Below are 16,622 nucleotides of genomic sequence, written 5' to 3' on the forward strand. Positions count from 1 at the left end.
TTATACCAAAGAGGTACTAGGCAATACCTCCTTGGTTATACCAAGGGTACCTCCTTGGTTATACATTACATTTCCTGATTACACTGATCACAAAGTACGGTAATGATCTTTCGAAGCAGCGTGCGATTTCAAAGTTACTTTGTGATGTCACAATTGCTTATTTCTCAGTGACCGTACGAAGCATTAGATTTAGTTGTGATGTCACATAGCAATTGTGTGACATCACAAATATAGATGACTGTTGTTTTGTCTTGACTGTTTTCGTTTAGTTACGTTTTTTATGCTCACAATTTTGTGAATTCTAAATCAACATCCCCCCCCCCCCCACACACGCACACGCAAAAAGCAAACACAACCTCCAGTCGTGTTCGAATGTTTGAGTTGGGATGATAAGAATGGTGGGGTTTTAATTAAATAGAAAGATTAAATGAGAACTTACCTGTTTGAAATTTGATCTTTATTTTACGAGGGAGTTGTAGGAAGAGAATACATTGAGAGACCCGCTTTGCGCACGCGCAGTCATTTTTTCGAAGCATCAAATGTGGCTGCTGGATATCTGAAAGATTATGGAGAACTTAGCTTCAAGTTAGAAACTTTGGGAGGGGAGAGGAGGGAATGTATTCTCTTCCTACAACTCCCTCGTAAAATAAAGATCAAATTTCAAACAGGTAAGTTCTCATTTAATCTTTCTATTTTACTTCTGGAGTCTCCGAAAGAGACTACATTGAGATTTTTGAAGCCCAGCAGCCATATTTGTAAGAAAGATAACAGAAATGACTATGAATTGTCATTTACCAAAAAGGGTAAATTGTTTACCTCGTCTGGTCATTTCTTTAGTAGAGCAGTTGTGAGACACTTGCTCCCATCATCGAGCAAGGGTTTGCTGTAGAACTTTCTGAAAGTCTTTTCATTCGTCCAGCCTGCCTTCTCAAGGATAAACGAAACTGGTAAGTCTGCTCTGTGTGCAGCTGACGTCGCAGCTGCTCTTGTTGAGTGAGCCTTATATTTTGAAGTGTCGATTCCTGCCGCTGTCATAACATCTTTGATCCACCTGGAGATGGTTTGTGGACGTAACTTTTGCATGGGGTCTGCGAAAACTAATAAAGAGCCGACGCTCTTGACCTCGAATTTCCTCAGTCCTCCGTATGTAGGCTTTTGATGTAGTTGACAACGCACAATCGACGATCTGGAGGGTAGGCTCTCATGCTCAGTGTGTAGCCAGCGTTTCCCGGTCTATTTTGTTTTCAGTAACTCGCTGAAATGAAATGTAACTGATGATCCCTTGAGTATCATGTTGTCCAAATTCAGGAGCTGCAACGACTGTGCTCGCTGTGTTGAGATGAGAGCCATGAGCATGCATAGTTTTTTGGTGAGATCTCGTAGGCTCAGTGCATTTGCCGGTGACAGCTTTCTGAGATAACAAAACACAATATTTACATCCCAAGTATCTACATAGCGAGGTCTTGGGGTTCGGAGATGGAAAACTCCCTTCATAAATCTTGATATCAAAATGTTGTTCCCAACTGTAGAGGCACCATCCTCAAGAACTAGGAATGATGCGAGCGCACTTCTTGCTGTGTTGAGTGCATTGTATCCAAGACCTCCTACATGAAAAAGCTCACTAAGAAATTCTAAAACAAACTGAACACTAGAGTGAAGATGGCTTTTCTTCTTACTCTTGCAAAAGTCTTTCCACTTCTTTATGTACACACAATATTGCTTCTGGGTAGAGGCTCTCCAAGAAGCGGCCAAAATGTCCACAATTTCCTTCTTTAGTCCTGTCCTTTCGAAGGGCTGCCGCATAACCTGCAACAGAGAAGATCAATTCGATCATACAAGGGATGTGGTTCATGCGTTACAGGTTGCGTTAATAGGTTCCTACTCCTTGTAATTAGCACTGCTTCACCCTTTAACATCCTTTTCAGCTTAGGAAACCATGCCTGTGTGGGCCAATTTGGCACTACCATTATGCCTTCAGCTCTATCTGTCCTAATTTTTTGAAGACATCTTGGGATGAGACAGAATGGGGGAAAGGCATAGAATTTGAATTCTCCCCAATCCAACGTAAATGCATCTACGGCTTCTGCATTTGGATCTGGCAACCAAGTGACATATCTCTCAAGTTGGTTGTTTAGTCTGGACGCAAAGAGATCAATGTCTGGAAGCCCAAAAACTGAAACTAGTTTGTTAAAGGCTTGCTTGTTAAGCATCCATTCATTTCGGTCACTGAACTTTCTAGACCTGCTGTCTGCCTCAGTGTTCTCACTCCCTGGAAGGTGTGCTGCAGTAACCCAAATATTACGTTCCATGCACCACCTCCAGATGTCTCTAGCTGCACTGTCACAGTCCTTGGACTTAATACCCCCCATGTTATTCAAATAAGCAACTGCTGTTGTGTTGTCTGACCTAAGGAGGACATGAACATCATGTAAAGAAGAGCAAAAGGACTTCAGTCCAAACCCGGCTGCCAATGTTTCCAGGTAATTGATATCATTCTTTCTAGCTCTTTCCATTTCAAGATCGTTCCATCTGCCTCCCGTTTCAATGGACAGATTTGTGGCTCCCCAACCAAGCCCACTAGCGTCTGTACGCAGCTCAAGTGTAGGTCTGTTACGCTTAATTGGTGCACACTCCTCAAAGACATGATTAAACCACCATTTGAGCTCTTCTTTCCCTTCTAATGACAGCTTCATAGGTCTGTCAAAATGGCCTTTGTTAGCTTTAAGGGCGGCAATTTTGTCACGTTCTAGGCATCTGTAGAAAAGAGGGCCATGTTGGACTCCAGGGAAAGTAGCTATTATCTTCCCGATAACATGTGACACCTGCCTGATTGTGGGTCTAGTATTGTCAAGCAAGTCTGAACAGACTGTGATAATGTCCTGCATTTTCTCTTCTGGCAGGGAGATAGTCATATCACCAGTGTGCAGCTTAAACCCTAGGAAAGTGAGCTCTTGTTGGGGTTCTAGCATAGATTTCTCCTCGTGGACTACGAAACCTAGTTCAGACAGGAGATTTGTGGTTGCACGTACAGCCTCCTTTGCTTGTTCTACTGACTCACCGATAATGAGAGTATCATCAAGGTAGCCTAGTACTATGTGCCCCATTTCTCTCAGTGTAGCGAAAACAGGTTTCATGAGCTTGGTGAAAAGTCTGGGCGCTGTGCTGAGCCCATTTGGTAGGACTTTGAACCTGTAAAATTTCCCTTGCCATGGAAATTTCAAGAATTTTCTGTGTTCAGTGTCAATTGGGATGGAGTAGTAAGCATCTCGGAGGTCGACTGAGGCTAGGAAATCTCCTGGGGAGATTAAAAGGGCAGCTGTATGAATGTTATCCATTTTGAAGTGTTGTACGCTCACACACTTGTTCAAATCTGTCAAATCAAGTATTAGTCGTACACCCCCATTTTTCTTGGGTCGTGTGAAAATGTTTGAGAGAAATTCTCCTTCTTCATGACCACATTCTTCGATAACATTCTTAGTCAGTAAGCTTGCGATCTCTCTGTCAATACAAGCTGAATTGTGCTGGTTTGGTTTGTATTGAATGAAGGGCTTATCCCTCCTAGGGGGCATACATGCTTCTCCAAATTCAATTTTGTAACCCCTGATTGCTGCCAAAATAAATGGATCAGCTGTGATTTGGCACCATCGCCTGTAAAAAAGCCTCACTCGACCTCCGACTGCCACTGGAGCTTTCTTTGGAATACATTGCACACACGTACAAATACATTGGGGAAAGCAGGTATGATGATGATGTGAATCGAAACTACCTACCTCTTTGGGTATGCTGGTAGTTATTTCTTGCGCTGCATTGGAGGCCTGTGCTGTGGAGCCTGTTGTGGGGGGCGGCTCGCTGTGCGGGGTGGTGGCTGCTTGCTGTGACCCCACTGTGGGCGCTGACCTAAAAAAGGCCTGCTACTACCGCCGGCTGTTGGTCTGTGTGTTGAGGCAGCTGAACTTGCAGTCCAGCCAGCACTTCTGTATTGTCGCTTGGAGAAAGCAGCTCCCCTGTACGGGTGGTACGTGCTAGACTGTGGCCGCGAAATTGGGTTTCTCATCACTCCTGATGCAGCTTTCTGCTCCTCTTTGAGATCTTTCATTCTCTTTCCCAATTCATCTCCGAATAGGAATTTAGTGACGGGAGTGGAAGGTTTGCAAAGATGAGAGTAAGTGGCTGCCATGTCCGGCTTGATAAGCTCTTTCCTCAACGAATTGAGTTCAAAATTGGCATTGCACAGCAACGCCAATGCGTCCTGCTGTGTGTCAGTCAGCCGAGGTGATGGGAAGGACTGTATTAGCGCGCTCAGGCCCTTCGTCAGCGACTTCTGCACACGCTGTAACTTGGCATCTCTACTGCGTGTGTGTTGCGGTAGGTTATCCCAGATCGGGCCGTTCACCTTCGGTGTAGCGAGGTAAACACAGTTGCTTGGGGCTGGATACTTAGATGCCGTCTCTTCCAACACTTTTTCTTCTAGCGGGTGGCTTATGAGGTAAGTAGTAGAGCTGGCTAAGTCCTCGTCTACCGGTAGTCCTGTATCACCCGGCTTGGCAAATTTTGCTGCGAGAACGGGAATTTCTTGCACGTCTGCCGCGTCTGACGCAAAATCGCCTTCTTCTCTGTTGGCTTCGCCCGTGTCACGCACGTGCGGCTCCCCGCACTGTTGAAAATCAGTTTCCATAGGAATTTCACACTGTCCGGCGCTGTGCGCCTCATCGTACGCCACAAAATGGCGCGATGCCGGTTTCGGCGGCGTGGAGTTTACACTGGGCAGCGCGTCGACCACTTTACTCAGAAGACTTTCCAGTCTCGATAGTCTGTCCTCGACATCCGAGGATTTTTCGGCCGTCTTTGGGCCCTGCTTCGCTTGCGGCACTTTACCCGCCATGTTAGTACCGGAAACCGTGTCCGACTTAACTAGTTTCTTTTTTGGCTTGACTTTTTTGTCTGTCGGAGGGGAACGTTCTTCGCAAACAACGTTGATGCTTCCCACTGCGCCGGGCTTAGCCGGATGATGCAGCTGTTCTTTGAGCTGTTGTGCCTCCATCACCGTAGCCACCGCGTGACTTTCGTGGAATGAGGCCGCTAGAAAAGGTTGTGCTTGCCGCCTTGCTAAGCACCGAATATTCGTTGTACGATATAGGAAGATTGCGGAATCTAATTCCACTAACTGCTGGTTTCTAGAACCGTTAGTACCGCGAAAATGCGATAAAAGATCAGAATTTTCGACTGCGATAAGGGAACTACGTTCGAATACTCGTGCGTAGAAAAGCGATATGACTGCGCGTGCGCAAAGCGGGTCTCTCAATGTAGTCTCTTTCGGAGACTCCAGAAGTAAAATAATATTTAAATCAGTAGCTATATAGCCTAGATGTCCACCAAGTTCTGATTAAATGTTTAAAATTCTAAATGAAAAAATGAGTCATATCCTTCAGATTCTTTCTTGAATATATGGTGGCTCTAAAAAGAGCCGGTGAATATGGTGTGTCTGTTTACAGACAGTTGGCTGTTTAACCGCCAAATCCGTACAGAGTACGTCCCTGGCGCTTCAGAGCGTAGACGACGTCCATAGCGGTGACGGTCTTGCGCTTGGCGTGCTCGCAGTAAGTGACGGCATCACGGATGACGTTCTCGAGGAAGACCTTGAGGACTCCACGGGTCTCTTCGTAGATGAGACCGCTGATGCGCTTGACACCACCACGGCGAGCCAGACGGCGGATAGCGGGCTTGGTGATTCCCTGGATGTTATCACGCAAAACCTTGCGGTGACGCTTGGCGCCTCCCTTTCCGAGTCCCTTTCCTCCTTTGCCACGACCAGACATGATGACTGCTTGTTCGAATTGTTCAAACTGATGATTCCAAAATGGAGCATCGCAGTGTTAAATAGAGCTTATACGGACCTGAAGGGAAGGCCACTTTTGTTCGCGACTGTTCGTACGATCGTCAATAGAGGACGCGTACATCGCGGGAAGTGTCCATTTTGCCGCCAGTTTACCCATCATGAATAATGCAATAGCTCGTTGATTACGCCGCTTTTCGGAGATCCGTGAATGTTTCAAGATATACTTGCAATGATATGAATTTTGGCAAATTGCTATGAAGTTAATGCAACCACATATACGTCATAAGCATAAACAATCACCTACTTTTCTCTAAAATCTGTCACAAGAAGTGTTCAAATAAAATTGGGGGTCGTGTCGAGTGTCCGCTGGGCAGTCAGGGCTATGCATATTCATTACTACAACTGCGGAGCGTAAACGTGGAGCTCACAGTTTGGTGCTATTGCTTTGCTAACCAGCTTGCTTTTTAACAAGTTATATTGTACATACAATTTTTTGAGTATATATGTTTTGCAAGCACTTAATGTTTATGTTTAAAATCCATCAGACATGCAGAAGCAAACGAAATATGTGCCGCTGCTCGTAACTGTCGGATTGCGAATACTTATGCATAAACATATAAGGATATTAAATAGTCGAAGCCAGCCAATCAATTACCGACCTACGGAGAGCCAATCGGCGCGTATACCGCATCGGTATAAATTCGGGCGAGCGGTCATTTCGAATTTATCAGTTAAATTATACAACAGACGAAATGGCACGTACCAAGCAGACCGCTCGCAAGTCCACTGGAGGAAAGGCTCCTCGCAAGCAGCTTGCCACCAAGGCAGCTCGCAAATCCGCCCCAGCCACTGGCGGTGTGAAGAAGCCCCATCGTTACAGGCCTGGAACTGTCGCTCTCCGTGAGATCCGTCGCTACCAGAAGAGCACCGAGCTTCTCATCCGCAAGCTGCCCTTCCAGCGTCTGGTCCGTGAGATCGCTCAGGACTTCAAGACCGAGCTCCGCTTCCAGAGCTCCGCCGTCATGGCTCTTCAGGAGGCCAGCGAGGCCTACCTGGTCGGTCTCTTCGAAGACACCAACTTGTGCGCCATCCACGCCAAGCGTGTGACCATCATGCCAAAGGACATCCAGCTTGCCCGCCGCATCCGTGGCGAGCGTGCTTAAATTGTTTGGCTCCAATCCAAACCCTAAAGGCTCTTTTCAGAGCCCCAAATCTATCCAGAAAGAATTCTGAGAATACTCTATATTGATGTTTGAACTCGGGTTTATTTACTATCTCGAGTACGTATAAAGAGAGAGAGAAAGAGAGAGAGTGGGGAGGGGGAGACGGGGACAGGCGCTGTCAGAGCTCTCTACACGGGAAGATGGTTGGATTGCAATAATTACATAGGGCTACCCAGGCAATGCTTTAGTGTCCTGTGCCTCTAAAGTTATGGAAAGAGTTCTTCAAAAGCAATTACATGTAGGGCCTACATGCATTACTCGATTATGTAAGATTGCACTCCAGCTTACAGCTTAGCCGAAACAAGTCAGGGTTCCGTCCCAAGCACAGGCACTCCACTGCACTTGCTACGGCAACTGTCGACTGGCACGTCCGCTCGCACTTTTTTTTTTCGTTTTGCGAAAAAGGCGCCGACCGCTGTACTGAGAAAGGTGCCAGTGAGATACGTTGGCGCCATTTTTTGTCGATTTGCAAAGAGCCTTCGACATGCATGGTTGATCACCTTATCTTTTTTTCCAAACTTGAAAAGATGGGTGTCACTGGTGCAGAGTTGTATCTCTCAAACCGGAGAATAAGGACTTTAATCGACCAGAACTGTACACTTGCAAGATATTCAGAAACCACTCTATGAGATGTCAAAGAGCATGCAATTCATAAGGGGTATCAAAACTTTATTTGATGAAAAGCGGTTTTGCTATGGCTGAGATATCCCAAAATAAGGTGAAACAAAGAGATTCTAATAAAAGGCGTGGCCTGTCGCCTATCATTGTCATCACTTTTTTGGATATCTCAGCCAATTGAAAATTAATTTTCATCAAACAAACGTTGAATCATTTCATATTTCATAAGAGGTGTCTCATTATCTCACTTAGGAATGTTCAAAACATGAATCCCCACCTCAACCAGTACGTACCCATACTCTCGGAAGAAAGATCACTAACAAGAGAAGCGTCACAAGGATCGTAGCTAGGACCGTAGTTGTTTAGTGTATTTGTTAATGATATCAATTCGGGGTTTTGTCTTTTTCTGACCGCAGGACCCATTTATACGCCGATGACACGGTCGTTTAATACTCACGTAAAATCCGAAAGTTGTGGAAAATGTTTTGCAAAGAGTTCATTAGTATGGAAACATGGATGGCTGACGACAATTTAAAAATTAATTTTGATAAAACTGTATGTTATTTGGTACAAATAATATGCTAAGAAGGCAACAGCATTTGAATGTTATATTTAGGGGAAAGCAATTACACTGTATTTCAGTTGAAAAGTTTTAACTATCTGGGAATTATTGCAGATGATAAGTAACCGTGATGTTCAGATCGAACAGCTATGTAACAAGTTAAGTAAAATGATTGGTAACATGGGCCGCTTAAGATAATTTGTTAATATGACTGAATTGATAATATTCTTTGTGTTACCTCATTTTGATTACGGCGATGTAGTATATGGCAGTCCGTCAACCGTAACTATCTTTCTCAACTCCAGAAGATGTAAAATAGAGCCGGGAGATCGATTTTAAAAGTTAACTGTTATTCTCATATTACTACCAGTGATGTTCATTGTAGTTTGGGGTGGAATACAGTAACTAAAAGAAAAAAAAAAATCATCTGCTGTTATTCATGTATAAGATTATAAATGACATGGCCCCGAATATATGAGAGAAATGTTTAAGTACATATACAAGACATCACCATACTCTCTCCGTAATCAAAACGATCTACAGTCACTATAGCCTCAAACAAGAGATCATTCTCATACAGAGCTGCAGCAGCTTATAATAACATACCTGATGATTTAGGTCAACTTTCCTCCTTTCCCGTTTTTAAGTTCTAAATCCCTTCCACCTGATTTTTATGCTCCAAACCTATGAACAATTATGTAATATATGGTACATTTTTATGTAATCACAATGTTGTAATAACACTGTACCGTTCTATGTGTGATTGTGTTACAAGTATATTCTTATTCTATTATCAGCCCCTGATTCCGTGAAATTCTTATAAACAGGGCCCGCGTTGAAGACCAGAAGTGACAATCATTGTCACTACTGGTAATGGGCTACTTTCCGTATGTTTTTTTTTTCTTGACCTTTATCTAAAACATTCTTCTAACTGTATGGAATATGTTGATTTTTATTTTGCGCAAATAAAACAAACAAACACGATACTAATATAAACTGTATACAAATTGAGAAACTCATATAGATCGATCTGCTTTGCCTTGAATGTTTGTGGCAGAGGTGACTCCAAAATATCATTTTTATTTTTTTTTTTTATTGAGGCATCGATCGAGGCACTCAAAGTCGAACGTGGGAAGAGTACTCTTGCTTTACATTTGGGATAAATAAAAAAGGGGGAAAATCGTCCATGGAGGCAAATACTTGTACTGTAGTGGTGGGTGTGCCAGTGTTGCGTAAGGAGTAGTGAGTGATCGTAGCGTTCGAAAATAACGCGCGATGTAAAATGCTTTATGATGTCATAATTGCTGTTCACGTACATGTAATAAAGTTGCATTCCACAGAGTGAACGCATGTCAGAATGGCTTTTATATGTCACGATAGCTTTTAATTGAATACTTCAAGGACTCAACTGTATTTATGGTCCTATTAGCTCTGTTAGAGTAAGGGGTAGGTAATCTAGAATTAGGGGCATACATGTACTACGCTACGGCCGCTAAAATAAACCATTGGCATTACTTATACATTTTAACGGACATGACCAACAGCCCCCCCCCCCCCTTGAAAAACAAAACAAAACAAAACAAAAACGCTCCGCGTCCCTTGTTCACGATAAAATCCTTATAGCCATCTGAAGAAAAAGATAATGTCCCGCCTGGTCGAAGACACGAATGAATACGCAAACTCGCATAACCACTGATAACGAAAGATAATGCCACTTCAAAGCTTCAGTACATACAACTAGAGGTGGTTATCAAGGAGGTACAATTGTATTATACCTCCTTGGTCTTATGGTACACCACGGTGTACATACCTAAGTAAACATTTTTGTCAATGCAGTGTGCGGATCGCGCGAACGGTGAACAACCGTAGTACACTTAGTAAATACGTGTACAGTGTACAGTTGTATAAGGACGACCCCTTTACAGGAGTTGTGTGCCGACGCTCTGACCAAGTGAAGGAGTTTCAGGAATCTACAATTAGCAGGTAATGTAAGCATCCGAGTATATCCGCACTACAGGTTAATGATCTATTGTTTGGTTTTAAATGTCAGCTCAATTCACGACACCAGCTCCACTCATGAATAGAAACTGGCAACAGAAGGATTTAGATTCCAGACCAGAGGTACTTAATACTGTATTTAGTCAATGTAAAAAAAAAGGGGGGGCTGGAATACAGTGTATGTTTTCAATTTATAAGGCAGCTTCTCATATTTCTAGACTGACAGTAGTACTGTAGTTTTATAACAACCATACCGAGTTTGTGACCCTCAACAGCTCAATGTACAGACGGTTACCAAGGTGGTACTAGGCAAGCTTGCCTAGTCCTTGCGATTACGTATCTCCACACTGCGGCATCTCAACAGTGTGCGATCTTTACCAAGTTTACAGCGTGCCGTGCGAATTGTCGCTACCCTGAACTCGTTCATAGCAGGCGAGTCTGTACGGATACGAGTATGGCCCCATTTATACTACACAATAGGCCTACTAAATAATAGGGCGAGCCTGTACACGTACATTGGTTGTGCACTTCCCTCCTCTACTACTAACAGTACCCTTCCCCTTCATTTCCCCAACATAGTGTTGGGAAGGGCCCGGGAAAACGAAATCATATACAGTATTGGTGTATTATACATTGTAGCACAAAATTGGAAGCTAGCTGTCATCTGTCCCGTGGTTCCTTTTTCCGACAGTTGCGATCTTACAAATTTAATTTGTAGAAGAAGAATTTTCACACCTCAAGCTTCACCCTCTGCTTATACCAATTGTTTTCAACTGCACATAATAACATGTTTTCTTGATTTTCTTGAAGAGAGTTATTACCTCCTGCGCATATATAGTTTTTAGATTTTTTTTTTTCAAAGTGTCATCTTGTTTTATCCAGGCTGACTGTCGGCGGTGATGATCAAAGTGGGAAAGTTTGTTTTAAATGCTGTTATGACACCTTTGACAGAAACATGCAGGTGCACGATCAGTATAGGTTTTCCCTGTCAATTTCATACTTTTGTCATTCAAGTTCCTATTCCGAGTATTCAATTTTATGCATTCCACGCTCGCAGCACTGCGAATCAGCAATCAAATTCAAAATCCATGCAGTCGTTAAAATTCACTATCGGAGCATTCAAATTCACTATGGGAGAATTCAGCTTTGAGAAAGGAGCACGCATTTCAGCAATGAACATTGAAATTCATGTCAAGCTGTTGACGAATTCTCGTCGGTCATTCAAATTCGTGAATAGGCAACCATGTTCCAATTAACTGCATTCAATTTAGAATCTATAATATGTCTGTATATTCCTTCTCGTCAAGCCCGAGCTCAAATTTTAGAATGAACAGGTGGACCTATACTGCAAAATAAATAATCTCCATCATAAATACCAATACATTCAATGCTAAATGAAAAAGACACACATACACGGCTCCAAATTGACTAAATTCAGGACCTCTTTTTATATTGAATGCCGTTATTTGAAACATGGTTGCCTATTCACGAATTTGAATGCTCATTGCTGAATAATGAATGCTCCTCTTTTTTGAATTTGAATGCTATATAGTGAATTCGAATGACCGGATTTTTTATTTGATTGCTGATTCAGTAAACGTGGAATGCGTGAAATTGAATGCTCAGAATAGGAACTTGAATGACAAAAGTATGAAATTAACCGGGAAAACCTATATCAACGAGCGATTAACGTTCATGTGTATATTAGGCCCATGCTCGCATTAAAAAAAAAATGCTTGCACTCGAATGGCTTATTTGTAATCAAACCCTAGTAGAGTTTGAATGTGGACCTGTGAATTCTTTTTGACGGGTTCCATGGCAACCGTTATGTAAACGCTCTGATTTCCCGTCTTGATTAATATTTGATGTTAATCGATAATGCTTACAGTATACGTCATGTAATGATTACACTCCAACTGAAGCTTTAAACTGCGGAACTTTGGAATACAATATAATACATTACATTTTCTCTCTGGTATCTGTACTTATGGCGCTCTTACAATTACCAGTGAACACTGTCTTATCACAGAAGCGATGAATGAAAGTTTATTGCTTAACAATTCCTTGTATCCCGTTCGGTATTTACAATTCTAGTACATGTACATCTAGAAAAAAAAATCATATTTTTTCACAATATAAACATCTCATAATTGCAATATTTTAACGACCTGACATCTTACATAATAATGACACACAAGCAACACGCATGTATACAAAATAATCTACACTAACAATGTTATCCAAACATTAACCCCAATAATGTAACTATCGTTTTGCTAACCATGACTCTCTTAATCAGATATCTGGCAAGCAATGACGGCAACGAACTCAACATGGACTACACTTTTCACAGCAACATGGGAAATTGAGAGGCAATTTGATCCGTTGCCATGGCAACAGTGGATGGACCGTTACGGGAAGACCATGTGGGTCGCCTGTACCTTTCTCTACCTCGTCTTCATTTTCGGCGGAGAGAGACTTATGCACACCCGTGAGAAATACCAGCTCAGGCAACCACTACTCATCTGGAACGCCTCCCTCGCGGTATTCAGCATGGTTTCGGCATGGAGATTGTCCATCGCCACGTACGAGTTAGTGTCGCGCCAAAACGCCTGGCATTCCCTCGTCTGCGGTCCAGACTTCTACGCGCGCGGAGGCCACTCCGCGTTCTGGTTGTTCCTCTTCGCGCTCAGCAAGGTGACAGAGTATGGCGACACCATCTTCATCGTTCTACGAAAAACCAAGCTCATCTTCCTGCACTACTTCCACCACATGCTAACCTTTCTCGTAGGCTTTCACACGTTTGCCTTCAGCAACCCGACCCTCTTCATATCGGCGTTGATGAACGTGTATGTACATTCCCTCATGTACTCGTACTACCTCCTCCGTATACTGGGAGTTCGGGTCCCCAAACGTCTTGCCATGGTGCTCACCACCATTCAAATCATCCAGCTGATCATAGGAACGTACGTGCAGTTTTACGCTGCTTGGATATTCTTTAAGGGAGGGGCCCCTTGCAACCTAGACCTGTTCGCAGTTGTTGTAGGATCGTTTGGTTACGGGAGCGTTTGTCTACTGTTCATCGATTTCTTCTATAAGACATACTTCAGTCAAACACATCAAGCCCCGTTTGCCACCACTGGTGTAGAGCGAAAAACACGCAAAGACAAGTAAACATCTCTACGTGCCCAGTGTAGTGTCTCGGTTACCTCAGGATATGGAATAAGAATGAAAATGATTTTAAAAAAATGTCTTTGATTCAACAATTTTAAATCATGGCTGTTTTCTATGCATTAACTGCGATGCAACGGTTTTTCTGAAGAAGAAAAAAAAAACACCTGTAACTTTGGAAGAATTATGGGTTAATTGCCGAAACAATGACGACGAAGGGGAAACAATAAAGATATCATTCAATTTCGTGCAAGCAAGGGAATCTGAAGGAGCTTTCTCCAGTGGGCATCCTCTGATCAAACTCATGCATGTTTATGTCTATTCGCATTGATGCGCATAATAACCGTCGACCTCGCACAAGTTAAAAAACTTTTATTCCATATGGCTGAAAACACGGACTGATTTTTCAAGTCGAAACTTACTTGAGCCGTTTCTGCGGTTCCTTTGGATTCTACTTAGCGAGGTTAACTGGATGGGCCGATAGCCGACTCCCGTTGTGACGAAGTCCTCGAGACCCGCAGTTTTCTTTCGTTTTAGCAAAATTCTTTAATATCGAAGGGAATTTAACAACAGACTTTAATGATAATTTGGGGATTGGCGAATTGCCCTATATCGACGTAAATATGCACAGAATTGATCAGTGTTTTTAGCAGTAACCATGATAAAAGATTTACTCATAGGCATACGTACTCGAGCAAGATTCTAATCTATACGACCTCTTGACCTCCGGACAATATCTTGACGGAAGAGGAATTTGAATAATCACGCAGTACACGCTGCACTTGATGTCTTCATAGCGGAAGCTCGATGTTCTAGTGGAGACGACGCCTGTCCGGAGATCAGGAGGTCGTAGGTTCGAATTCTGCAAGAGTACGTACTCCCATAATTTCTTTTTTATCACGGCTCCTACTAAAAACACTGATCAATTCAGTGCTTATTTACGTCGATATAGAGCAAATCGTCAATCAGTTGCAATGACAATATTTTGACAAAAGAATTTCATGAATCTGAATAATTTTTGGACCTGAATATTTATTCGTTGTAACGATATTTTGTTATTTCCATGTTCGTTGAAACACAGGCACCCTGCATACCTCACATTAGCTTCACCGTGTATTTGCACAAATATCGCTTGATTTTCGTTATGCATTGTGTTTTTAAGAACTTGTCTAAATTGTATCCGTTTCTATAATGTAGTGTATATACAGGTTAACGAGCTGGGGCGTGATCCCTCGATATTGAAAGTTTCGCGGGACTCTTATGCAAAACCCTCCTGTACAACTCTTTTGTTATTCCCAAAAACTGAATAGGATCGTGCCTCGAATAAACTTCATCGTATATTTGACTACAGATACCTTTGTTCAGCCATTTCTTACCATCTCCTCCTTCCCTATGGTGATATTCACATAAAACAATGGCGAAACGAGGATAATTATCATCCAGTAACCCCATAAGAACGTCAGGATGCAATATTTTAGTACAGCTATCATACTGTATTACTAACTAGTCAAACTAACCAAACACCAAGTGTGTCAATACGATTAATGTATTTTTAAGTATAAGGGAGGGTGAGGTTGTATACAAGACCCTGTAGATGGCAATAACGGGGTGTATCTAGTCGCCTACACAACAATCAATTATGAACTTAACTATCCTATAGAATCCCATATATATACATATACATGGGATTCAGCAAAGTTTTGGTAACTCCTAACGTGGTGTCGCCGTTTTTCTTTTGGCCATTGATTTGGTATCTGAACAGTTCTAATATATTATATGTATAAAGTATAATGTATATATCTGTATATATATTTCTACATACTGTAATATATATATATATATATATATATATATATATATATATATGTGTGTGTGTGTGTGTGTGTGTGTGTGTGTGTGTGTGAAACAGGGAAAGCAAAACAAGAAACAAACTAGCATACACTAACACAAAAACATATGCATTATACATATATGCAATCATCATTGTGCCTTACATTTTGACCACTGTAATACGATTAAAAATTGTATGGTTGCGTTGCACCCTTCTGTCTTTCTAAAGTTGTTTCTATATCGTATAGTGTTAGATTTGATAAGTTGACGTTATGAATCGGTCGGCAGAGTTTTACTAGATATCGAAGATAATCATTCGTATATGATTTCAAAGGTCACGATGTCCAGAGTAGTTGAATACCCATTTGCAATTTGCAGAGGCACCAATTTTGTTTGCACAATCATTATGCATCGTCACCAAGATATGAATTATAGGATTACAACAAGTTATTGTGTTAAGCTTTCAATGCATCTTTGCAGTGATACAGGTCAGTAAACGAGTTCAACGACCGATGAAAATATGTATCTCAATCATATGATCTTATTTATCCAAATTTGCTTGACCTTTGCAATCACCATTATTATTTTTTTTTTTAGTTTCCCATACACCTGTAAACTTGTATCGAAGCCGAGTTGTGGCTTTTTTGTCTCTTGAAAATGCGATCTCTTAAAACGTGAACTCTGCACTATAGGTACCTATTATGCCACCTACAAAACTAAAACATTAATAGTGTATGACAAAGGCATTCGGGAACGGACGACACACACACACACACACACACACACTCATACATACAGAGAAGAGAGAGAGGGAGAGAGAGATGAATATACATGTGATTATTATACATCGTTAGCATCAATAAAGTATTGAAATTTGAGCCATCCCGTCCTAATGGATGAGCTAAAATTGATATTGTAAACACATTCACATTTATGGAGCTACTATATAGTAAACGTCCAGTTTTTTTTAAGTCATTTGGGAGTTCGATCAGATTTTATTACATGTATATGATTTGTATGGCTAAGTTATAAATGGATTTAAACGTGACAACTCCTGCAATGGGTTGGCAAAACAATGAAAGATGTTAATCTGAAATATCTGAGGGAAGGTTTGGAATGCGTTTTCGTTTTGATGATAAAAAGGGATAATAAACCCAATTTCAAATCGCCTGAATCGTCTTTGTTTTGTAGCAGAGCTATTTTGAAGCTATCTTTATAACCCATTTATTCTACTTTTTAGTTACTAATGAGTTTCTGTGTTTTTCAGTTTCAGTTTCACAATGTTTTCACTGATCTGTTCTCTGTTGCAACCACTGATTATGCAAACCCAATGTGAGTAATTCGGTGATTTCATTGCTTCGGCAGTATCCTAATTACACACAAA

At 41.9% G+C, this 16,622-nt stretch overlaps 4 protein-coding genes across 4 annotated transcripts; 2 read left to right on the forward strand and 2 right to left on the reverse strand.

The window, feature by feature from the left end:
• Window positions 1-1,287: 1,287 nt before the first annotated feature.
• On the reverse strand, window positions 1,288-5,334 carry LOC139740808 (uncharacterized). Its single transcript, XM_071651381.1, has one exon. It carries the CDS (start codon window positions 5,039-5,041, stop codon window positions 3,791-3,793), a length of 1,251 nt encoding a protein of 416 aa, XP_071507482.1. The 5' UTR covers window positions 5,042-5,334; the 3' UTR covers window positions 1,288-3,790.
• A 119-nt stretch (window positions 5,335-5,453) lies between these two features.
• Window positions 5,454-5,830, reverse strand: LOC139740823 (histone H4). Its single transcript, XM_071651394.1, has one exon. It carries the CDS (start codon window positions 5,814-5,816, stop codon window positions 5,505-5,507), a length of 312 nt encoding a protein of 103 aa, XP_071507495.1. The 5' UTR covers window positions 5,817-5,830; the 3' UTR covers window positions 5,454-5,504.
• Window positions 5,831-6,583: 753 nt separating this feature from the next.
• On the forward strand, window positions 6,584-7,066 carry LOC139740824 (histone H3, embryonic). The gene has a single exon (XM_071651395.1). The coding sequence runs from the start codon at window positions 6,589-6,591 to the stop codon at window positions 6,997-6,999; it is 411 nt and encodes a 136-aa protein (XP_071507496.1). The 5' UTR covers window positions 6,584-6,588; the 3' UTR covers window positions 7,000-7,066.
• A 5,484-nt stretch (window positions 7,067-12,550) lies between these two features.
• LOC139740813 (very long chain fatty acid elongase 6-like) lies at window positions 12,551-13,411 on the forward strand. The gene has a single exon (XM_071651384.1). It carries the CDS (start codon window positions 12,551-12,553, stop codon window positions 13,409-13,411), a length of 861 nt encoding a protein of 286 aa, XP_071507485.1.
• Window positions 13,412-16,622: the final 3,211 nt, after the last annotated feature.

Source organism: Diadema antillarum, unplaced genomic scaffold (genome assembly GCF_040938485.1).
Source record: "Diadema antillarum isolate AM-2024a unplaced genomic scaffold, OU_Dant_1.0 seq00000886_RagTag, whole genome shotgun sequence".
Taxonomy (NCBI): Eukaryota; Metazoa; Echinodermata; class Echinoidea; order Diadematoida; family Diadematidae; genus Diadema; species Diadema antillarum.

Excerpts from the sequence above, each read along its gene's own strand:
- LOC139740808 (XM_071651381.1), bottom strand. The coding sequence starts at position 5,041 with ATGGAGGCACAACAGCTCAAAGAACAGCTGCATCATCCGGCTAAGCCC.
- LOC139740823 (XM_071651394.1), bottom strand. The coding sequence starts at position 5,816 with ATGTCTGGTCGTGGCAAAGGAGGAAAGGGACTCGGAAAGGGAGGCGCC.
- LOC139740824 (XM_071651395.1), top strand. The coding sequence starts at position 6,589 with ATGGCACGTACCAAGCAGACCGCTCGCAAGTCCACTGGAGGAAAGGCT.
- LOC139740813 (XM_071651384.1), top strand. The coding sequence starts at position 12,551 with ATGACGGCAACGAACTCAACATGGACTACACTTTTCACAGCAACATGG.